This window comes from Carassius gibelio, chromosome B7, assembly GCF_023724105.1.
Source record: "Carassius gibelio isolate Cgi1373 ecotype wild population from Czech Republic chromosome B7, carGib1.2-hapl.c, whole genome shotgun sequence".
In the NCBI taxonomy this organism is placed as follows: Eukaryota; Metazoa; Chordata; class Actinopteri; order Cypriniformes; family Cyprinidae; genus Carassius; species Carassius gibelio.
The window spans coordinates 4949551-4974222 of record NC_068402.1 but is presented as its reverse complement, the minus strand read 5'-3'; the positions used below and the strand labels follow the sequence as shown (position 1 = coordinate 4974222).

Genomic DNA, 24672 nt, shown 5'->3' with positions numbered 1-24672 from the left:
CTTCAAACCTTTTACATTTTGAATAAACTCTGCAAAGCTGCCCTAATGTTTTTTTTTTAAGTCCATCTGAACATCAGATTCAAGTTTTTTAGTTATTTGTTATTTTTTGCAATCTAATTTTATATAATAATAATAATAGCAATAAGAAGAATAGTATTATTATTATAGTATTATCATCATCCTCGTTGTTGTTGTTTATTAATAAATATAGAATTATAAATGGATGTTTACATGGTATAAAATTGAAATCGACATCTTACAAAAATTAACTAATAGTAACAAATAATAATACATTATTATTATTATTTTTAGATATGGGACTAATTATTATTAGCCCCATATATACTGAATAGCGTGTCCTGAGTCTATATATATGACGCTGCTTGTATGAGTGAGTCTTGGGTACAGCATTTTTTTGGATTATTTCTGAGGAGTGATCATCGTGTTCAGACTTATTAATAGTTGGGAGGCGGAACTGCTGTCCCGGCTGGCTGTGAGAGTAGGACACGAGTCACGAGTCCGTCTTAAATAAGGCAGCAGGCGGAGATGCGCCGGTTTGCGCTGTCAGGGAATTCCGGTGCCGTGCGCGCTGACGTCACGACAGGGGCGGTCCCGTGGAGAGAGAGGAGAGCGCGCGCCTCAGTAGCCGAAGCTGTGCGTCCCTTTAAAAAACCCAAGCGCAACTCGATCCCTGCCTTAGCTCACAAACACAGCTCTGTGCTCGCTATACAGAGCGAAGACTTACCCAACAACAACATTAAATATCAGCAGCACGCCGTCTGCGGAGAAAAACAACAGACTTTTGACGTTTAAACCGAAGGATTCGCGAAAATAGACGATTTTGCCGGATTACTATTGTTGTTATTCAGCTGGTACACTCATCTGCACGCCAAGGAGAAGTTGCTGATAAACTGCGCGTGCGATATTCACCGGTACTGTCATGGATTTAGCAACATATTCGTGTTTTAACGCTTGTTTTTGTTCTCCAGCAGCGTTTTATTCCGGCAGGGCTTATAACATGATGTCCTCGTTTGTTCTCCAACAGATCCCGTCTAACTTTTGGGAGCGCTAGTGGAGACGCAAGCTGAACGAGTTTTACTACTTCGGGGTAAGTTAAGTCAGATCTCTCTCTTGTTTCAGTTGTTTTATCGTTGTTAACCCTGTGGCAAACTCGTGACTACTTCATAGTTGAGTGCTGGAAAGAAATGAACGTTGCACTTCTTATTACAGAGTAGCAACAGTTTGTGTGAATGAAAGCGTTGTAGTAACAGTGACCGGAAGAGGAGCGCTCGCGCATTAACGCGCATTAACTCTTTAGTGCCCACAAACACATGCCTTTGAAACAATGAATGACGTTCTGTCTTTAGAGAGATAATCTTTGGGCAAATCAAAGCATGGTTTGATTATTGGGTTGGGTGTGTGATTGTGTAATCTTTTGCTGTATTGTGTAGGTAGGGTGTTCAGGCACTAAGTGTTTAGATGTAGGTTGTAAAGCCTCTGTCCCACGTGTGTCCGGTGGAAAGGGGTTGGGTTCAGTGAGTAAACTGACCTGGCCCATCCCCAATGTCCAGACATGCTCACTGGTGCCAAACAAATACAGATTTCTTTTACAAGTATCTTACTACATTATACTAAATTATAAAGCAAAAGTTATTTTCTTAGTTTCATATAAATCTTGATGACTTTGACACAGTCATGAGTCTAAATTGGTCCCCTGTTATATGGTTTTCTTGTCACATGACAACAACAAAATAGCCTGCATATGCTTAAGCCATACTGAATTAAGAATATGTGATCCTGGAGAACAAAACCAGTCATAAGTAGCGGTAGCCAACAATGCATTGTATGGGTTAAAATTAGTGATTTTTCTTTTATGCAAAACAATCATTATGAAATTAAGTAAATGTTACATTTATGTAAATGTTATGAAGATTTTTTGTGAATTTCCTACCATAAATATATCTGAACTTAATTTTTGATTAGTAATTGTGCATTGCTAAGAACTTCATTTGGACAACTCTAAAGGCGATTTTCTCAATATTTAGCTTATTATTATTATTATTATATTTTTTTATTGCTACCTCACATTCCAGATTTTCAAATAGTTGTATCTTTGCCAAATATTATCCTATACTAAAAAAAAAATCTTATTTATTCGGCTTTTAGGTGATTTAAAAAAATAAATAAAAAACTTTTTTGTGGTCCATGGTCACATACTTGAAAACAGAATTGCTTCTTTGCATACATTTTTTAACACTAGCAAAAGATTATGCCAAACGACTACTATTTCTATTTATCTTCATGCATCTACATGTTTTTGACCTTCAACTCTCTATGGAAGAAAAGAGGTTGAAATAAAATTTAACCGACCTAAGAAAGAGCACCACTTCATTGACCCATTTATGTGTGTGTGATGGCAATGTGATCCGCTGCTCTTTGTTTGACACGGGAGGGCTGGGCGGTCTCATAAAGCTGAATGGATTGCCTCAGCCTGCTCGTGCTGAACTCACTGCGTCTGTCTGAAAGGAAATCATTTGCATCTTTTTCAACTACAACAAGCCTCCAGCCCAACCTGGGGGTGGGGTGTTTTTTCTCTCAGCGTTTGCATGTGCGTTTGAACATATTCCGGCGTCTGGGTTAAGGGAATATGCAGGGGAAATTTCTCCGTCACATGCTAGGAGGAATATTTTGTGTTGACGTTGAACAAACATTGCTGACAGCATGTGAAGTTACAGTGAAACAGTTAGGTGTTGGTTGTATGAGCGTGTCTGGAGGGCGAGTTGGGACACTCTGCATTTTACGGGCGCTCATAAACACTGCATGGAAGTAAACACGGGGGTATATGAAGGACAGGAAGATCCCTTTGAAGATCGACTTCCGATCAATTAGCACGACTGATGTAAAAACAGAGAGCCTGCGTTTGTTTCTCTTTGAAGTTGTAGGTTGTATATTTCGAGAGCGCAGCAGCTGCCGAGACTCGGTCCTCCTCAGACCAGCGGGTGTTTTGAATCAGCCGCCGTATTGCAGCGTCACTGCCCCTTTATTGTGACGGCATAGACTTTTATTAAAGCTATAGGCCAGACTTAAATAAGAAACACAATTGCTGTGAATGTATACTTCTCCTCAATTGTTTGGAAGTGTGTAGAACTGTGCATTAGGGCAATGTTTTGATTAGTGAAGTTCAATACGACAAGTAAAATAATCACTAAATCAGCGTTTTTTATTTTTATGCACTATGTCTGTCTTCCCATCATTAATTTTAAGTAATGAACATTCAAAAGGGTGTGTTTGTGTTCCTAACAAGTGAAGTAAAGCGAGAAAGGTGTAGGTTGCATATTTCATGTGTGCATATTTCAACAAAGGAATGACGGTGTATCATGTAGGTCAGTGGGCTTGCTAGTGTGTTTAGTCAACGTATGCTTATGTCACGGTTGCCTTTCGACAGTGATGATGGCAGAGAGCCGGGCTTAAGCGAGTGTGGTTATACTGGTATTTCAGGACTGTCCGAATAATAATAAAAAAAGTTGTAGGCTGTAAAGTGCTCCTCATTCATTCCACTGAACTCAAACGGTTGTGTGTGGGCGAGTTTTTCCCATGTTAGGACTGTACTTTTGTGGTAAAAGGAAGTGATGTAGGCAAGCTAGAGGAATCTCACAAGAGAAAGTGTGTGAGTCTGTGATTGTGTGTTGTTATTAAGTTTGATGAGTTGGACTTAGGTGGTCTAATAAAAGACAACAAGAAAGAAAAGTATAATTCTGTTTTAAACCAGATTATCTTTTTTTTTTCCCTCTCATGACTGATTTATTTTTTCCTTTGTTGCTTTGCCTGTCTGTTATCTCACATTTTGGCAGAACACCGGAGTGAGGGGAAAAGGGAGAGTGAGTAAAAGAGAGGGAGGGGTGGCGAAACTATTGTGGGAGGGGCTGAAAGGAACGGAGAGTGGTGGAAAACAAAAAAGATCAGTCATGTTTCTGTGACTCAATTCAGAGGTTTTTTTGGATCGAGTGAGCAGCCAGGATGCATCACACAGATCACTAACATGCGTCATAACCTGGGGAGGGATTATTGTCCTGTATTGCATGCATAAAGTAACATTTTCAAATCACTAACTCATCATATTTCAATTAGTGTCTGAAATATTTTAGATGCTCGGCTGCATCCCTCTTCGACTTTGTAAGCGACATACAAGAGTTGCCTTGTCAACCCGAGAGCCAGCTTCTTTGTGATTTATCCTTTTTGTTACTAATAACTAATAAGTGTGCCTGTTTTGTTGGTGTGTAATGCACTTGCTTCTGGGAAACGAGGAGTTTGAATGTAGGAGGGGGCTAACGAGAGATAAACAAGACCGATGTTCAAGGTTTGACTGTTCCAGTAATGCAAAGCTGCGATGTTGATGGCTACAGAGAAAGGTCATTAGTGGTGCTTTGTATCTATAATGTTAAAAGAGAATGGAAGAGCAAACTTGTGTCTCCTGATATCTCACAATGACACATTCGTACAGTCTGTGCGGCTGAGTGCATTAAAAGTTGTTGTTTCTCGCAGATGGCTGCAGAATTTGATGCAGACTCCAGACTTTCATGTCTAGCAGACGTTCGCACACACTTGAGTCACTGCCATTCAGGCACAGCACACGTCTTTCAGCTTTTTGCCATTTGGGCTGTCTGTTGTGTAAAGTGCTGGCACGTCAGCCACTCTTTCTGTTCCTTAAAAGTTTTACTCAAGTTCTCAGAAGAACTGTCACACAAGCTGACCGACAGCAGTATGGATATAACCCAGACAGAAAGACAACAGCAACATCTGCCGAGCCTAATGGGACTTAACAGGATGAGAAACTAGACACTTTTTTGACCATTCATAAATAAATACACACAGAATATATTCCACAGGATGTTTCATCATTCCCCCAGTCACTTTTAAGACACCCTCCCCTCTTTTGAGAGGCCCACTTCCTGTTGCACTGGCGACGACTTCCGTTCTCATCATATCTGTTCTGCTTTCTTTAATCTCACATGCTGGTACAGTCACATTCACAGACGAGCGCAAAAGCAGAATTTTCCCTGACTATCTAGATAAGAGATATCAACATGTCTTGGGTCTGATCTCTTGCATTTCTTTTAAACCGTTGAAATGGCACGTCTCTGAAGTTGTAACACAGGTCATATAGTTGTTATGGGGGAAGTATAACACACGCACACGTTTGTTTTTGTGAAGAGCGGGGACATCCCATAGGCGTAATGGTTTTTATACTGTACAAACTGTATATTCTATGGCCCTACACCAACCCTAACCCTCACAGGAAACTTTGTGCATTTTTACTTTCTCAAAATAATTAATTCTGTATGATTTATAAGTATTTTGAAAAATAGGGACATGGGTTATGTTCTCATAAGACCCTCTTCTTGTAATACCGGTGTCATACCCATGTCATTATACAGAGTTGTGTCCTGATATATCACAAAAACGAGCACACACACACATATACATACATGTTTATATATATGTGTGCGTGTGTGTTTAAATTGAAATCATAATCTTCTGGCATGCATCGCTCTAGTGACATTTGCCGGACTTCTCCAAAAAGTTAGTTCACTTTCACTGACTGCAAAATCTGCCTCTATCTAATCAACAACTGATGAACATAACCGAGTCCCCACCCTCTTTCTTCTCTCTCTCTCTCTCTCTCTCTTGAGTATTCTGTGATGTACATCACAGTGAACTGAAAAAAAAGATCTGTTGTCACTTTTGTTTCATTATGTTTTTGAAGTCAACGTGAGATCAAAATGGACCGTATTTACTTTCCGAATGCACATCTCTGGTCTTATCGTGCATAGAAAGCCTACATCATCTTTCATCCAAATTACTACACAATCCACCTCTAAAGCTTAGTCAACACGAAGCCAGAGTTTTCCCTATGCAATCTTTTTCTCAAGAAACATCTGCGTCCACACGAAACCACAAAACGGACACAAAACGATGTAGTATACATGTCCGACCAACATGTGGCGCTGTAATTCTGCCACAGAGATGCAGTAAAAACACAGAAAGCTTGGACTATGCACATAAACCTTGCATGTGGTATACAAATGAACATGTTAATAAAAAGACTGTCATTTTAGTGTTTGTTCATTTGTTGTTTCGGTTACGTGACGTAGCGCTGTCTGACTAGGGTCGAGACGTGGGCTGATTATGTCATCGTTTCAGAAAATATACGGATTCGCTTTCCAAACGAAAACGCAAGGGTGGCGTTTTCACATTTATCTACTCAGGGACCCGGTTTCCAAAAAAAAAAAGTTTTATTTTACCCAAAACGCACGATCCGTGTGGACGAAACGCCTATACGTTACAAAAGTCTCGTACTTCAGTTTTTCAATGAATATCCTTTTTCATTTAGAAACATGGCAAGTTACAGAAGTAAAGTTTCATGTCAACAACTTCTTTTATGAGTAATATCAGTGTCAGTAATACACCTAATTCAAGGTAGTGACAAAGGGTGTTTTCTCAGCAGTGCTTACCACAATGACAGCATGGTTGTTTACTCATAATAGGACATGACCACTAGTTACTAAGAAAAGCATGGCGTTTCTCTGTGTCGACTCAAAAAGAAACAACTGAGAGCTGAGACCTAAATCAAAGATGTCAGGAATGAGGGTGAATATTCAGATTAGGGTCACCCGAGTCTTTCCCCCTCTAGTAAGACAATCTTTTATAGACCGCTAATGTGCCCTGGTTTATATATTAGCCTACATGTTTATTCATTAACAGCTGATGCCAGCTGGACAACATTTTAGTGCTGGAGTGTCAATATCATATCGATGCCTGTGATGTTAGCGCTGCTTATCTTCAAACGCTCCATCCAGATGGATTTATCATCTGTCTAGCAACCATAAATCAGGAGCGATGAACCAGGTCGAGGGCGACGACATGAAAACCAGAGCAGGGAAAGTAATCATGGTCTGTGCACAGAAGCCAGTTGTGACATTCTCAAAGCGTAATGGGGCCAGTCGTGAAAGTTTTTATTGTAATGTTATTTCTGGAAGGGGGTTGCAAGGTCGAGGAAGGCTTGTTGCAGAGTTACATGTAGGCGAGGGCTCGGCCAGAGAGTCACATAGAAGCGAGGACTGTGTGTGTCCTCGGTTGAACTCAGGATCAAGATGTACAATCATGTACACCATCGTGACGTGAGGCAGACACACACGGAGGGAAGGGAACAGACACAAGCCTACTGTGACGTTGTACTTCCTTGTGCCTCTGTGTGTGTGATCTCTATCTGAGGTGGGTTATATAATGGCCGAATGTGAGCGCTCACCCACAGGCCCTTCCGCTGGCCCCCTTTGATCACTGAGGAACATTCCAGCTCTCCCATTTCCCCTGTTCTTCGCATCTACCTATCTTTATCACAATCTGTTCTCCCTCTCCTGGCACAATTCCTTGAATCCGTTCCATGCCGTTCTTTTCCGCATACTCGAACGCTCGGCTGTGTTGGCTCTCCGAGTTGCGTTGTGGTATTTTCTGGCGGGAATGAGGACGCTGTCGTCATGCTGGGAGATGACATCATTCACACGACCCAAAGCACTATTCTAAAATGGAATTTTCACATTGCCATGTTATTGATGTCAGTCCTCATCTATTCAAAAGTGAATCATAACCTAAAACAGTTTTTTTTTTTTTTTTTTTTTTTTTTAAAGTGTACGCATCACTTCAGACGTCATATTTTAGTTGGTTAGTTCTCACCGTGATTTCCTGAATATATATGTATTTTTTTTTTGGTAGCTTGATTGGACAGGGTTGGTTGGAGACGCCCACATATGGGTCCCTCTTTTGGTTTGGTGTTTTTAGGCATTGATCTGGTAAGTGTGAAGACTTGGTGTGACTGGAATAGTTGTTTGATGTTTCTTGTCATGGGGAATTTTATCAAGCTGAGGGGCGATGTGGGGGTGAATGGGGATTTTTTTTATTAGTTATGACATCGTTGTAACATTTATGATTTAGAAATTATTCAAAATCTATGACTTTTAAATCGTTTTTGAAGAATGAGTAAATACACATGACATTTCTAGAAAACGGTTGGCTAAAGCATGACGGCTAATAGAGATGCAACGCCTTTCAGTGAGCCAACAACCACACAACCTCATTCACTCTTATAATCAATCACCGCAAGCCACCTGTTTTCTCCTGTCTGATCGACATCGGTGAGTTTCGGATTCCCCGGTTTGGTGAAATATAAAAAAACCCCACTGTAAATTTACAGTTCGTATGTTTTGCATCCAAAACAACACACTGTGACAGATATCGATGACGGCACACGTTCTGAAATTCCCGGTGCTGTGACTGAGGTGGATCATCCCCGATCACCTGACCGTAAGGCGTGTGCGAGAGAAGTCGGGCTATGTGGGGTAAGCCCTCTCCATGTTTGAGTCATGGGAGTTCCCCAGTTACACAGCAGACATCGAGCTGTTATCAGACTTTGTGTATGCGTGTTTCGATTTGTCTCTCTTACAATAATAAGAATCAGTTTCGGGGTGCTGTATTGTTTCCACATTACTAGAAATCTGTATTACTTGAAATTAAAACGTGTTCTCGTAAAAAGCGTAGCTGTAGCAGAATGATTTGTCATTCTATGTGTAATGTGGGAATGGAAAACTTTCAGTTTGGGTTAATGTGTTTTCCCTCAACTTTCTACCCTGGTCTTCAAACTTTTTTGGAGGACAAAAGACCACCAGTTGAAAACTGCAAAAAAATAAGTTTTAGCATTTTTGCATAAAGCTTTAGTTGGGTTTTTTTGGGGGGTGGTTCACTAAACCTAGTTTAAGATCACACAATATTTGACAGACTCGCTGCTGAAGACCCTTGGTTTACACTGTGAACGTGCCTCTTTACAAACATTTTCTCTAATGCTAAAACATGCACATATACCAACTGAAAACCCTTTCTATAAATCCCATCAATTCTGACCGTTATTTCTCATGAGGTGTTTACACTAGTGATAGTTGGATTTCCGCACCGATACGTCTCTTAAAAAACAACAACACTTTTCTTTTCTCTGGAGTCATTTTTGACACGCTGTCCATGATAGGTTACTGCTGGCACAGCTGCAAAGCCTGGCTGTTTTTACCGCACTTATGCTGATTGGATGGAATAAAGCCAGTGTAAAAGATCAGGAACACAAATGAAAGTAAAGTCAAACTCTGTGCACTGATGGTTATTACCTCTTTATCTCTCTCTACAGCAATCTACGACCACCGAGTCAGCTGAGATGATCGATAGTTGGTGCTAAACCCTAATTCCTCTGACGTTTGAGAAGTGGTGCTAGATGCTTATTTGACAGGTAAAGTGTGTGTTTGTGTGAATGTGCAGAAACCGTTCGAAGAATGCCGTGTGCTGCAGGGTCACGATTAATACAGTCCCCAATAGGCAGCTAAATCCGGAGTTCCTGAAATATAGCAGAAGCCTTTTAATAGTACGACACTACGAGCCAGAGAGGAGTGGGTGGGCTCGTGTGCACTGTAGGCTCAAAATACACACACTTGCGCACTGACTAAACCTGCTGAGCAATGAATAGCTCACACACACTATCCAAACAGTCCCTGAATATTGTCACATACTTATTTATCTTTAGATTCATTGATGCCTCATCGCCAAAATTGCAGCTTAAACACTGTATTAAAGGGTTGTGAATTTCATCAGTAAGTGTTACACTGCATGTTGAGTTTGTAGCTCAGGACTAATCCATCAGGTTATACAGCATTTTATGGATGACACGTTTTGCATCTGTGGCCTGTTTGATTGTGTAATGTGTGTGTGTGTTTAATTTGTGCTATAGAGAGATAAAGCCTGTGTGTGTCACACTTGAAACGCTTTTGCCAAGTCCATAATTAGTGTGCACTAGGCGTCCTTTGCCGTATGGGTATACATGCACATGTGCCAAGCGATTTTCAATCGAGTGTGTGCATGCTTGCCAATGTTTGTGCATTTAGTGTGTGCCATGTGTGTTGAGAATGCATGGGAAAGCTCAGTGTGTTTGCATGCGTGGATGTTTCATGGGAGCACAGCCGGTCTCCTCACTTTGGTATCTCCCTAAAGAACACTTTAATTTTAGACCCGTCTTTTTACCCTAATCTGTCCATCCATCCTGTTCAAGCCTTCTGCTGTTCCTTTCTTCCCTCCACCCCTTGCTCTCTTTCTTTCTATCCTTTCCTCTCTCCATCACGCCTGGCCTAATGAGATTAACCTCTCTCTTGTCATAGACACACACACTCATACACATGCAAATAATCAAACTCGAGCAACACAACACAAGTACACACTATCCTTTCGGTACACATGCACACAGACACCGCTGGCTTGACTCCAGGGCTTTGCTCTGGTCGTCCCCTCCCTCCAATCACTCTCACCCTCTGCCAAGAGGCCCTAGGAAGGGTTATAATGACCTCAGTGTACTCACCCTACAGGTGAACTCCCACAAGCCCATCTGTGCACCCTTTCCTCCCATTAGAATACAGAAAAACACTGCCCCCTAGAGGCAGAGAGTGGAGGGTTCCTTTGTTATTAGCTGCCTTCAGGCCAAACATTCATACAGACTACAAAGGATGTGTTTTCCCCCTGTGTTTAATGGATTTGGCAGTTATTTGTGCCTCACCCCCTTATGTCCCATCTCTTCTCTTTTCTTTCTCTCTCCAGTTGGCAAGAGTAGCAGTAAACAGCTTCTCCTTGTTGGTGAGTGGCCCTCTCTGTTTTGCAGTGGAGGGCTTCACACTCACAGCTAGTGTGGTGAGTAACCATGTGCTTTGTTCTCTTGTATTCTCTTATCTAATAAATGAAAAGTGTCTGCTCTTCCATCTTAAGTTAAGCCAAGATATAATGCATAATGATTTAGTAGTTGAGTAGTCCAGTGTCACAACAACTTCGCTAAATGCTGGAATGCAAGATTTTGCGTATTTTTCCTGGCAGTGATAGATGTATTGGCTAAAACAATGAAGACATGTAGGAAAGTAAATGGTCTGTTTATTGTCTAGGCTGGATGCATCACACAACAGAACAGTTCACCGGGTGCAGCACACGGGACCCTTTTCCTCTGGACGGTCTCAACCGGGGACCATGGGCTCCCGTGGGCAGCCACGCCTGGCCACCTCCCTCCAGGTAATATACCTCATTATCAGGGCCGGATCATGCTTTTAGTGAATTCACTGATAAAGTTACGCTAACTGAGCTATGAGAAGGAATGATCACAGCAAAACCTTGTTTTCTTATCTCTCGATAGGTGCTTACCAGGTGTCAATCAGCACCAGTTCCTCCCCCATATGCCACATAGTCACGTGACTGGGCTAAATCATAAATTCGTAAACAATGGGTGAGTTTTTAATAAACTACCGTATATTGTTGTTTTACAAATGCATCTGGCCTAAGGTTTGTTAATGTGTCTTTGTATTTGCAGTCCCTTACATCGAGGAGATAAGCAAGACCTGTCTCAGGCTTTGTTGCCAGGATTACAAAGGACAACCCATGCTCCTCCCAGGCCTTGGGAAACAACCAGAACTGGCCAGGGATATGAGCCATTGCCTGGTGATAACCACAACCGACTGCACAATGGCTACAACGCAGGACCTCCTGCACACCTCACAGCTCGAGCCAGTCAGCTACTGAAGGTGATTATTGAGCTTAGATTTCATTACTGTGCTCCTTATATGCTCTCTTGTTAAATGAAAATGAATAGTGTTCCTGAATAAATCAGTATTTAGTACTGTAGCCAACTACTTTCTCTCACTTTATCCACCAGTACGGTGTACCTCATTCTCAGCTCTCAGCCCATGGCTCACGGCCCATGCCTCCTTTACCTGATATGTGGACTCAACCTCAGACTCAGCAGCAATCCAGGGGTCCTCATTCTCACTCTGGACAGTTAAAACGACCTGGGCCCCCTCTTGGAGAGCACTCGGTCATTCAGCATACCCCTGCTCCTTCTTTGCACCGGCCCATGGAGGACTGCCCCAGTCCAAATAAAAGAAAGAAGAGCTCTGGGTCTGAACAGGTTAGTCGAGTGCACATCATGTGATATGCCCAATTCTGCATTTTTTGTCCTAAAACCTCTTTTTTACTGTTTCTTATGACAGACGCCTAATCCCGCTATACAGCGCATATCTGGGCCGCCTGTACATTTGAATCAGCAACTATCCTCCAACTACCCCCCACCAAAACCTGGCTTTTGGAACCCATTGCACAAAGGTGGAGCACCCTGGAACCCAAACGAACACAAAAGCAGACCCATTGATTTCCAGGTCAGTCACTGCTGAAATGGAGCATAGAGTTAGTTTTGGCAGGTCACGTTAGTCTGCCTATAAGAATACAACACCAATCATAATTCTCTTTATAAGGTCATTTCAGTCATTATTCAGCAGCTATTGCTTTGCTCATGAGCTAATCACCCACCTCCATCTGCAACTCTTCCTCTCGTCCAGTCAGGACTTGGCATTGGATAATCTCATTGAGTCAGACCACTGAATAATGTTGTTACATAAAATAATCACTTAGAACATTAATGATATCGGTTACATTAATCATTAATGTTGGTTCTGTTCTATTTACCATAGGGGTGTTATTTATCCTCTCCCAGCTCCTATCCATGCCTGGCTGCATGGATGGGCAGGGACTGTTTGCCCAGAACAGAACCACACCCCCAACCTAAAATGTTTGCTAATTGTCAGTTATCTTTTACGATAGCGATCCTGACAGAACTGAATGTTGATATTCTAAAATATTTTCTTGTTCGGCTTGCTGATATTTGGCATCATCTGTCACTGCCACTATCAGCTTTTACTTATAATCTTTGTGACAAAAGCCAGAAATCAGGTGTGAATGAATTTAGTAGGTTAAATATATACCTGTATATAAATATATACCTGTCTGTAATCCAAGACCTGTAGCGTCAAATGTGGTATGACTCAAACTGAGATCAGCGAAGATCGACAGTTGTGTAAAGAACAGCAATCCGATGAAAGTCGTGTATTGTGTTATGTTTAGTTTTCTCTTTTGTTTTACATTAGATGTACTTGGCTCACATGGCCAATTCCTATTCTCTCTATACAGGATTCAGCTAAGTCAGGAATTGGAAGCTTCCCCTATAAACCACCTCCCTTGAATCCATCAACCACGTCTTCACCCACCGTTCCCAACACAAGAGGCTACGAAGAATGCAGGGGTCCTCCACCACAGTCCCACAAGACTGCTCAGTCACCACAGTCTCTGGGACCACCTTCACAGAACCCTCACATCCACCATTCTACTTACTCCTACCCCAACAGCAGACCTTCAGCCCAGACCCAAGTGGAACCACGTGGTACTACTTCACAAAGAGGACATGATTCTGCATTGAGTTCTTTGAATAAACAAGCTCCACCCCAACCTACATCCTCATCATCACCACCACGGGCAGATGGGGAGCGCCCTGCACCCTCACCAGCAAACCACACCTCTGTGCCTTACAGTCACCCCCAGTTCCAGCCTCACCCAGGGCTTGACCATTCCAGCCCACCAGCCAGCAACCAGGCCACAGTACCTCAGCACAAACCCCATAAACCTTGGAGGAACCAGGTAACACACAGAGTTTCACATTAAACAAAATTTCTGATACACAAACAGATCTACCTGTTCAAGACCTAAAATTGCTAGCTGTTTAGTCACAACATGTGCTGTAAAATTTAATTATCAATAGTAACAATTTTGTGTCATATGATTTGTTCACTATAATATTAATTACCCTTTAGGAATCTCGTGACTTTTCAGCAAGAGGGCATTCTCAGGCTGCCACACACCTTTCTCAGGCACCGAATAGGCTTACTGGGGGCGACCAGGGTCCAGGGACTCCCCAGCGTGTAAGCCCTCCTCAGGCCCCTGCACGAAAACCTGTCATTACCCCAAACCTAGAAACTCCTCGTCCACCTCGCCCTCTGGAACTATACACAAATTTTGGAAGCATCCCTGCCTCAAGCTCAGCACCCTCTACCACCTCCTCCATTCCCAGTACTCTGAGCAACTGGAGAGCAATGGATTCTTCAGTGTTAATCTCAAACCCAAACCATGTATCGATGATTGGTCAAAATGTAACTCATCCAGGGTATCAGGGTGTCCACCCTGGTGTTGAAACCCTTCCAAACCCACATCGAGGGGCACAATCTCTGATTCAGTCCACTCAACCCCACATAGGACAAGGCAGACCCAACTACTCCCCAGTGTCCTCTTCCTCCACCCTAAACTCAGGTCTTCAGAGATCAGGTGAGAGCGTCATCACCAGCAAGACTTCTCAACACTTTTTCAACATTCTCCCTCCAGTCAGTTCACCTTTACCTTTTCCTCAACCTCCAGAACACATAAAGGTCAGCTCAGCCCTCAAGCCAATTTCTAGTAATTCATACAACTCCGCACCCACCCAAGCCTCCTCCTCAATTTCTCAGGCAACTACTACTGTTCCAGCCCCAGTCTACCCAAGGTCCTGTTTGCAGCCTGCTGCTCCAAGCTCCCAGTCCATTGTTGATGCTTTGAATAAACTTGATGCAGAGCTGCAAGGCCACATGCAAATAGAGGAGAGAAGTAGAGACCAGAATGAAGAGGGAAAACGGAATGTAGTACGGAAAGAAATGGAGACAAAGCCACACGGTGAGTCTGCCATCAAGAGTCTGGAACGTCTGCTGTCGGGTAGTGCAGCTGAGTCTCCAGCTCCTCGTTTGTCCCCAGCCAATGCATTCTCCTCCATCTCACCTCCTAGCCAGAATTCACCGCATTATCTCTGGTTGAGTCGGGGAGGAGTGCCCCAACATCTTTCTGGAACTGCAGCGAACAATATGGAACGGTCACAACCACCTCCCCTCACCCCCCAGACAGAATATGCCCGTGAGAAGCAAAGGCAAAGAGAGAAATGGAAAAGTGGTGCACCATCTCAGAATTCCACTGGGAATCCCAAATACCCCTCAGAGTCAGGTCTCATCAGCCCCATCGACAGCCACACCATGCAATTGAAACCTGACCCATCCAAAGATATCAGCATGTTGAAAACCTCTCATAATGCTGAGATTATAAATGCAATTCCCAACCCTCCACCTCTGCGAGAGCCACCCAAACTTTATCAGGCTTTCCCCAAGGACGTTCGCTCTCCATGCACACCTATCAGCACGACTACGAGCAGCCTTCAAAAGCAAATGCCCAGTACAGGACTTGGTAATTTGGTTAGCAGTGCTAGAAGTTGCAGTGGTGACTCTGATGGTGCCCAATTTGAGGAGGAAACTTCTGAGCTCTTACCAGATGGATTGGCTAACATTATGAAGATGCTGGATGAGTCCATCAAGAAAGAGGAGGAGTTGTATTCTGGCCAGAGCAGAGAACAGGCAGTACCGAAACCTCTGTTTTCTACAAATGTGGCACCTATGAAGAGTTATTTGTGTGCACCAGACCTCATGCCTGCCCTAAAGCAATCTCCGACTGCTGCTTATCAGCCAGATGGCCATTCAAGCCCACCTGTGTTAAGTCGGCAAGGTTCACTGGCTTCTCCTTGTAGTCGTACTTCTTCACTTGAGGAAGAAGAGGAGGTTCTTAAGGTCATTCCCAAGCCTGCCAATTCTATTAGCATGCAGTCTCAACAAATCAATCTTGCCACAACAGGAACAAACTATCGCCATAGTGACTTGGCCAAGCTGTATGGCCTTCCAGACGTAGAGAAAAGTGAGTGTGAGGATGATGAAGCAGATCGGGATGAAGATGAAACTCCTTCCTGTTCACCACCACCACAGCGGCCACACCTCCATCAAACAGGTGTGAACAGCATGTTTAAAAACCTTGCATCTGTACTTGAGAGCCAGAAGTACACCTACAGAGGTGGACCCTTTGGTCGTCCTCCTCCTTCTGCTTTTATGGGAGTGAAGTACTCTTCATCTCTTTCTCTGGAGCCTGACATTTGCAGACAACAACAAAGCACTTCTCCCACATCAGGTTCATCCGATCACCCAGGTTTTAGCAGTCCAACGCAAACCTCCAACGCCATTAGTAACTCAGGACAGCCCCGTCCCCTCTCACCTACAGATTGGGCATCAGAGAGCAAGAGAGGGGATAAGATAAGCCAGCCAGATCTTTTGGACAATGATGATGAAGATATTTCGGAGGAATCCACAGGAGAGAAGGATTCTGGAAACGTGAAAGACTTGTTGAAAAAACGGCCAATACTGACCACCATCTCCGAGTCTTCACTAGCAGAGCTTGGTCATAGCTATGAGGTGAACAAACACGTACTCCCTCAAAGGCAGAGCTCTAAGGCAGAGTCTGATAAAGAAAAGGACCGACACAGAGACCGAGAACGAGAGAAGAAACACAAACACAGTAGCAGTAGCAAAAAACATGAGGACAGGAAAGAGAGAAAGAAAAAGCACAGAGAAAGACATGATGATGCGTCTCTTTCCTCATCCTCATCTTCCAGCTCAAGTCGACGGCACAGGGACGGAAAATCACACAAGGAAAAAAAGAGCAGGCAGGTTCTGGGTAACCTGGACCTTCAGAGTAAAGAATTTAGAGAGAAGGAACAAGACCGTGACGGAGACAAGAAGAGAAGGAAGGATGAATGTAGCCGACCCCAGAGTGAAGAAGAGTGGACGCGGAGTAAAGATAAGGGCGCCAGCTCTGGATGTTCGTCTGATCACCCATCAGCTTCTTCAGCATTATGTTCTGATGACTTTCAGAAACTGAAAGCACTGACAGATGGGCCACCCAAAGAACTGAAGATACGCCTCATAAAGGTGGAGAGTGGGGACAGGGAGACATTTATTGCTTCAGAGGTAGAGGAGAGAAGGATTCCTCTGGAGGAAATCACCATAAAGAACACCGCTAGTGAAATCATCAGAGCTTGCAAGTAAGCAATATTTGTGTGTAGGAAGTCTTAAAACGGTTTATTTCCTGGCTGCGGTTGCAATATATTTTGATGTGATTTGGACCGTGAAAGGCCGTAACTGATATTTAATGTCTTGTTGTTTCAGGGGGGCTCGTGTGAAGGGGAAATTTAAGGAATCGTACCTTCTACCTGCCCTCTCTGTTAAACCAGTTTTGACCACAGAACTGCCCATCCCTCAAGAGAAACTCAACCCCCCCACACCTAGCATCTATGTAAGCGCTGCAGTAGCATTGTCAGCATCTCTTGCCCCTTGTGGCCTTTTTGTGTATTGCACGCACAAGAATCTCTGCTCCACTAAAAACACAGTTAATGCTCCAATGTGTGAAAGTTTGTCTTAATTGATTTCCATGTTGTTGTTGTTTCTCTGCAGTTGGAAAGTAAAAGAGATGCATTCTCTCCGGTCCTGCTACAGTTCTGCACGGATTCTAAGAACCCCATTACTGTCATCCGGGGACTAGCTGGCTCCCTCAGATTAAGTAGGTTTAGGCACAATGTATTATGGATGGATGGATGGACAGATACTCAAGTTGTACATTTTGTATTTTTAACAGTTGCTGTTGTGGAAACTTAGTTAATTTTTCTTTCCTTCCTCTTCATAGATCTTGGTCTGTTTTCCACAAAATCTTTGGTGGAGGCAAATGCGGAGCATGCGGTAGAGGTCCGGACCCAGGTCCAGCAGCCAGCTGATGAGAACTGGGATCCCAGCGGCACTGGCCAGACCTGGCCCTGCGAGAGCAGCAGGTCGCATACAACAATTGCCAAGTATGCCCAGTACCAGGCCTCCAGCTTCCAAGAGAGCTTACAGGTTTGAACACAAACATACAACCAACACATCAAAAAATTAGTTTGTTAGTGTTCTTGGTCATTTTGCAAATATTGTACAAATAAAATGAATTTCCATATGAATCATATGCATCATGCACTAAAATGCGCCTATACCATTATCTGCCTTTAAAGGAAGAGAAGGGCAGTGATGACGAGGATGATGATGATGATGAAGATGAGAAATCAGCCACTAACTCTGAGAATACAACCAGTAGCTCTTCAGCTCCTAACTCCAGGTAATGTTTTGCAAGTTTAGCACAGCACCAACTTCTTGATTTTGTCCAAATAACTGCCTCTTTTTAAAATTTTTAATGCATGTACGTATAAATCTTTAAAATGTTTTAACTTAAAATGTCTTGATTTGTCTTTATAGTTTAGAGCAGAAACCTGTGGGGAAGATAATAAAATTTGGCACCAACATTGACCTGTCCGATCCGAAAAGGTAAGACTACTGTGCAGAAATGTATAACCTTTTCTTGTCATCTCATTTGGATGCTATAAAAACCTTAAATATTTAAAACTTCAAGATATGGTTGGGGATACAGAAATGGGATACTGCCCATGTAAAGTGCAAGATTGTATACAGTTTTTGTTTCAAACTAAATTGCGTTTTTTGTCTTTTTCTTAAGATGGAAGCCTCAGCTGCAGGAGCTGCAGAAGCTGCCGGCATTTATGCGCGTGTCCTCCAGTGGTAACATGCTGAGTCATGTTGGACACACCATTCTGGGAATGAATACAGTACAACTCTACATGAAAGTCCCTGGCTGCCGCACACCAGGTTTGACACAAGCACTAATAGCTTTCTTGATTTGTGAGTTGTAGAAATCAAAGATAGGTCTGCTTTGGCAAGTAGTTTTTTCTTTATTGGTGTTAAATGCTTGTATCATCAGGACACCAGGAAAACAATAACTTCTGTTCAGTAAACATCAATATTGGGCCTGGAGACTGCGAGTGGTTTGGCGTTCATGACAACTACTGGGAGGCCATCAGTGATTTCTGTGAAAAGTAAGAAAGTTTACAAAAACAGTCAAATTATGTTTAATTCTTATACATTTATGTTAAACTAAATACTTTATTAAGAAGTTTGTGAATTTTTCTATCAGGCATGGAGTCGACTACCTGACAGGATCATGGTGGCCGGTTCTGGATGACTTGTACCGCGCTAACATCCCTGTGTACCGGTTCATCCAAAGACCAGGAGACCTGGTGTGGATCAATGCAGGCACTGTACACTGGGTTCAGGCTGTGGGCTGGTGCAACAACATTGCTTGGAATGTGGGACCTGTCAACTGTGAGTAACCCACACATTTACCTTCTCTTCTCTTTATCGTTCAAAACTTGGTGGTTTTTGGATGTTTTAGTGCCTGTAGCTGAAAATCCTGATTATTCATTGTCATTGCAATGTATGATGTGTGCCAGGAATAGCCTACTTTCAATGGAAAAAAATACAATCTAATCACTTTTAAATACATTTTATCAGTCATTGCAACTGTTCATCTAATTGTCACTAAATGTGTAAAACTAAAGCTGTTTTCTGACTTTGTAGCTTATCAGTACCAGTTGGCTTTAGAGAGATTTGAGTGGAACGAAGTGAAGAAAGTCAAATCCATCGTTCCAATGATTAACGTATCCTGGAACTTGGCACGGAATGTCAAATTCACTGACCCAGACACTTACAAGATGATCAAGTGAGTATCCAGCAGCAGCAAGTTACATCCCAGTTTAGTAGCAGACATTTAATCCGTTTGCCTTTGCTCTTTTTCAGACACTGTCTCCTCCAGTCTATTAAGCACATTCAGATTCTGAGGGACCAGCTGGTGGCAGGAGGAAAGAAGATTTCCTACCAGAGCAGAGTGAAGGATGAGCCGGCCTATTACTGTAACGAGTGTGATGTGAGTGGATTGTGCCACGCAATTTGTAAAGTATATGTAGGCAGGCCCTAGATAGAAAAAAACAACCAAAGAAAAAAACAAAAAGTTACACAATAATAATGCAAGTTTTTGTTCTCATGCAGGTGGAGGTGTTTAACCTGCTGTTTGTGACCAGTGAGAATGGCAGCCGGAAGATGTATGTGGTGCACTGTGAGGACTGTGCACGACAACGCAACCCAAACCTCTCCAATGTAGTAGTGCTGGAGCAGTACCGCATGGAGGAGCTCATGAGCGTGTACGACTCTTTCAGCCTGGTGAGTGCACCCACACCCTTCGTCAAATCAAACAAACAACCGCGAAGCTTCAAAAAGAGCTAACCTTTCTCATTTGTATGTGTGCTTTCTCAGGCTACCAGTTCCAGCTCCCGATGAGGACGTCTCATCCCTCGTCCTCACACAGCCATAACCAAAACTCCTGTTCGCAGGACAAGATCTTTTATTTTAGTCCAATTAAGACTTGGGGGAAAAAAATACTTACTACTGTTAATATTTGTTGAACAGCCAATCGAGAACCGGTTTACTCCGCACTGTTTACAAAACCAATCAGCCAATAAGACTCCAGTTTGGTGCTGTCGTGGCTTACAAGCGGCAGAGTTGCCGAGATCCTGTCGTTTTGGGTTTTGTTCTTCATTTTTGGGGTATTAAATACTGAAATGTGTAAATGCTCTTTGTATTTTTCCGTGGGTGCTTTTTTTTTTTTTTTTTCAATAATTTATTATTTTTAAACCTAGAACAGCCTAGCTATATACCACATTGGCCTTGTGACTTGTATTTAGTGAAGAGAGAAAAATTAATAATACTAATAATAGAGCTATGGACATTTTTCTAAAGCATTAAGACTTAAAAGAAATACAGTTGTTCAGAATGCTTCAAAACATACGGGTTTCAAAAGAGGCTTTCAGTTTCAGTATGGAATGTTGTGTTTATATCATCAGGACAAGCATTTTAGGATTGCATTTCGGATCAGTCATTTTTTCCTGCATTTTAGGAGTATAATTGTTCAGTTTTGTCGGTTTTATTCAATGAATTGTTTCTCACCTCTATATATTCTCTTTTGATTTTTTTTTTTTTTTTTTAATGTTCTATTTATTGGATATAAAATGTTCTCCCCTGCCTCAACTTGGTTATCGGAGATGTTTTAAGGGTTTCTATTGTTAGTCTAAATCCTCAGTAAGATTTCAAGGGTGCTGGTTCTTTTTATGAGTTCCAAGCTTTGAGTTCTGGTGCTTGCCCCTTTAAATATCTTTCCCTGTCTATATATGAAATATCTCTGAACTGACTCTTTGTCCATGTAGATTGTAGAGCACAGAGGGTAGGGTTTGATTCATCAGACGTTGTCTGTTATACACAAAACGTATGTTAACAGGTGACTTGGTATCTCTTTTGTTTTCGACTAAGATGGTGACTTGGACTGATGTCAGTGATTCTGAGCCTAGGTTAGCAGCTACTCTTTATCGGGGCTAAAATCAGTTTTTTGATACTCTTACACATTTAGTGGTGCTTCTGTCCTGTTGTAAATGCTGTTTGTTTGAGGACACAGGTGCTTTGCTGAATACAGCAGCCATAATCTTTATATATTCACAGTATACAGTAATTGGCTGTAGTGGGATGTCATACTGTAAGGCCGAAAAATCACATTGAACTGTAAATTGCGGCATTTTACTGAAATGAGTAACGGTGTGAAAGGGGATTTAACGCATTATTGTTTTTGATTTATATACTGTAATTTGTTACAGCTTTAGAAGCGTTAGTGTGAAATAATTCATGTATTATCAGGAAAATGGTTTTGATTATGATATAGATGGTGCTGAGTTCTTCTTGAGCGACTCAATATTTTTAAGAAATATTTTTCCTTCTTGCAATATACACACTTTTCCTCTTTTCGTTTTATTTTTGTGGTTATTTAAAATCTGCACTGTTTTGGAATTCACACACAAAGCAAACTGAGCCAGACATGTCTTAAACACTTTGTGAATTCGTGTGTCATTGATATTATTACTCTGAATAATATTAAATGCTTTTGATAAACTTTGATCAGTGCCATGTCTCTGTATTCATTCAGTCAAAGCAGCAAGGTTTCAAAAGCCTTAACAATTTATCACGTTTTAACATCATAAAAAGCCCAGCACTTAAAACAGAAGGATGGTGATTTATAGCAATAACTGAAATAAATACATGTCTATGAGACAAATATGCATACATTCATTATCAGGTTCCTAACATTTACAAGTGTTAATCATATATATATATGCTTCATTTATTATGTATTTTGGCAGAATCAACTGTCTGTCATTTAATGAAGTATGAGTGACCCCTGCTTGCATTATGTTGCATCTTTCATCTTTTGCATCAAACGCCAGCAGGGGTCATGCATACATCATCAAATAAATAAACTCACTAGATACATAAATTAAACAGTTTTCAGCTGTGATTTATTCAGGATACAGCACATAGAATGTATAAATGGGGGGAAAAAATAATATATATATATAATATACATATACAATTTTACATCAAACTTTTTTTATATGTAATTAAAAAAAAAATATATATATATAATAAAAAATATATATATATTCTCCTACACACTCGCAGTCAAAGCTGAAATATAGTACTTTCACTAAAATAAATTTAATTTTACCATATCCAAAAACTTGCTCCCTCAGCTGATATTTAATAGATGAAATGCACTAGAATGTTATTGGAATAGTTAGTGGAGACACGTTTCTTATTATTATTAAAAATATTCATATTACTCAAGGATTTGTTTGAATTAAGTTTTGGTGCTTTTATTTAGGCTTCACGATTCTTCAAAGTTACATTTCTTTGTGAAGATTATCTTGATGGACAAAACGTGAAAGTTTCATGAACTATGATTGAACACCATTTTTTTTTTTGTGTGTGTGATAATCCAAAAGCCTGTGGAAAAATCCTATTGGCTTTTTGTCGAGGGAACAAGTGTCATGCTAACAGCTGATCTCATGTTTTGTGTCAGGTTCATCCCTATCAAAGTTCTTTCCTGTTCTTCGCTGCTGACGCAGGTTCAGTGGAACCAGAGCTTGTTTGCATTTGGGATCAGCTCTCAGTAATATGGCCTATCACTAAACTTTTGGCACAAGAAATTTTGTCATTTTGTGTAGTAGTGTTCCATATGAACACACCCATGTGGGCTCCTGATGTTGATGGCTGTTGAAATGATGATCAGATGCATCAAGCAGCCTAAAGCATCAAACACCAAGCATTCATTTCAACTGATAACACATTACTTTGTAATACATTGTTATCCATGCTCAGTTATTGCAGAAATTTTACTCCCATCATATTACTCCCAGTTTGCTAGCTTAAAGTGACTTGGCACAAAACTGCCCAGGACCTCAAGTAAAGAGTTAAAAAAGGACAGAGGTTCATTCAGAGGTTAATGTTGCACAGGCTTGCGGATTTCCTACTTCCTGTAAGTACAGGAAGCTCTTTTCACCCTTCCTTTATCACATTACTCAGTTTTGCTCCATTCAGAAAGCCAAATCCTTGTTTAATGTACAAAGTCCCAAAGACGAGCATCACTGAGGGGAACTCAAAATAGCACTTGCCACAAACCAGAGGCTGGTGAAAACGAATCACTCAAAGACATGTAAAGCCTTATAAAAAATACAAAATAAAATACACAGGGGTTTTAACTACTTACTGCTAACCTTGACAAGCTATATTTTGGATATCATTTGCACAACATCTTTTAGCCAGTAATTAATTAAGCCAGTTAAGTCAGCCATAATTACCAAATCAAGCTTTCTTTATTTCTTCCCTTTAGAAAAAAAGAAAATAAATATTCACTCTTCCTATTTATGTCCTGTTAACTGCTAGTATGTATTGCATATTAACCCAGGTTTTATCTTTTCATTTGGACTGTCTTAAACTGACTGCCCTCCTTTGAGTGAGGTCAGGGGTCGCTACCCAGGGGAACAGAGAAAGAGTAAAGGAACCACTGACTCTAGAAAGCAGTGGGAAATCTTATATCTACACATTAATTGATCGGTGTGTGATTTCGACCACAGATGGGCTCTTATCAGTTACGCAACCCAACATTTACTCTATTCCTCCCCTGTGCAACCACTCCCACTGTATTCTCTGATTTTCTTTTCATCATGAAGGAGGAACCATGCTGCTCCTCTCCATCCTTCCTTCAGCTCTCTCAATCTGTCCTGGCCATCAGTTGTTTGTGATCATTTCTGTTTCCCCATGTGGCCTTCAAAACTAGAGTCTGATCAAAAGACCCTAAAACAGCCTCAGTCACATCAAATGTTCAACTTTGTTAATCTTGGTATATGTATGTACAGTGCTCTCTACTATTATTGCCACCCTTGGTAAATATGAACAAAGGTGGTTGTGAAAATAAATCTGCATTGTTTATTATAATATAGTATAGCTTTCATTCAAAAAATTCCAACCTTTCACTGAAGTAAAACAAGTTGAGGGCGGCTCTCATTGTGAAATAAATGTATGTTGGCCAAAATTATTGGCACCCCTAGAAATTCTTAGAGTAAAATATATTCTCATTCATAAAAAGCCCAATTCCCTTAATCATCCATTACAAGGAGTAAAACCAAAGAATATAGTTGTTGAGCTTCACAAAATAGAAAGCTGCTTTAAGAAAGGAGTTAAAGCATTGAATATGTCTACCGTTTCCAACATCAGGGTATTAATTAAGTGGTTCCAATCAATCAAAGATGTTACAAATCTACCTGGAAGAGGACATGTCTATATCGCCCTAATGCAAGGTGAGGAGGAGCGTTTGAGTGGTCAAAGACACTCCAATGATTACAGCCGGAGAATTGCAAAGATTAGTTGAGTCCTGGGGTCAGAAAACCCTAAAATTTGGTTAGGGTTAGGGTTACAACCACATGTTGTTTGGGAGAGTTCTCCTCGCTCATCCAAAAACAAACTCCAGCATATTCAGTTGTCACACACGACTAGAACTTAAAAAAGGCACTGGCTTCTATGG

The 24672-nt window shown here is 41.5% G+C and overlaps 1 protein-coding gene across 7 annotated transcripts in view; it reads left to right on the top strand.

Moving 5' to 3' along the window:
- The window catches only part of LOC127961481 (lysine-specific demethylase 6B), a 73254-nt gene extending 51546 nt beyond the window's left edge, over positions 1-21708 (top strand). For 2 of the 7 annotated variants that reach the window (XM_052560615.1, XM_052560614.1), the window contains 22 exons: positions 1046-1108; positions 9227-9325; positions 10678-10767; positions 11013-11136; positions 11258-11347; positions 11432-11642; positions 11774-12025; positions 12108-12272; positions 13081-13584; positions 13758-16882; positions 17007-17133; positions 17292-17397; positions 17521-17726; positions 17879-17982; positions 18120-18188; positions 18376-18524; positions 18637-18751; positions 18850-19037; positions 19293-19434; positions 19512-19638; positions 19761-19931; positions 20025-21708. In XM_052560615.1, the coding sequence (XP_052416575.1) occupies positions 11018-11136; positions 11258-11347; positions 11432-11642; positions 11774-12025; positions 12108-12272; positions 13081-13584; positions 13758-16882; positions 17007-17133; positions 17292-17397; positions 17521-17726; positions 17879-17982; positions 18120-18188; positions 18376-18524; positions 18637-18751; positions 18850-19037; positions 19293-19434; positions 19512-19638; positions 19761-19931; positions 20025-20048 (5994 nt within the window). In that variant the 5' untranslated portion in view covers positions 1046-1108; positions 9227-9325; positions 10678-10767; positions 11013-11017 and the 3' untranslated portion in view covers positions 20049-21708. Of the gene's footprint in view, positions 1-559; positions 933-1045; positions 1109-9226; positions 9326-10677; positions 10768-11012; positions 11137-11257; positions 11348-11431; positions 11643-11773; positions 12026-12107; positions 12273-13080; positions 13585-13757; positions 16883-17006; positions 17134-17291; positions 17398-17520; positions 17727-17878; positions 17983-18119; positions 18189-18375; positions 18525-18636; positions 18752-18849; positions 19038-19292; positions 19435-19511; positions 19639-19760; positions 19932-20024 lie in introns of those variants that run through there. The other 5 variants (XM_052560617.1, XM_052560618.1, XM_052560619.1 and 2 more) reach the window with 4 other exon arrangements.
- Positions 21709-24672: the final 2964 nt, after the last annotated feature.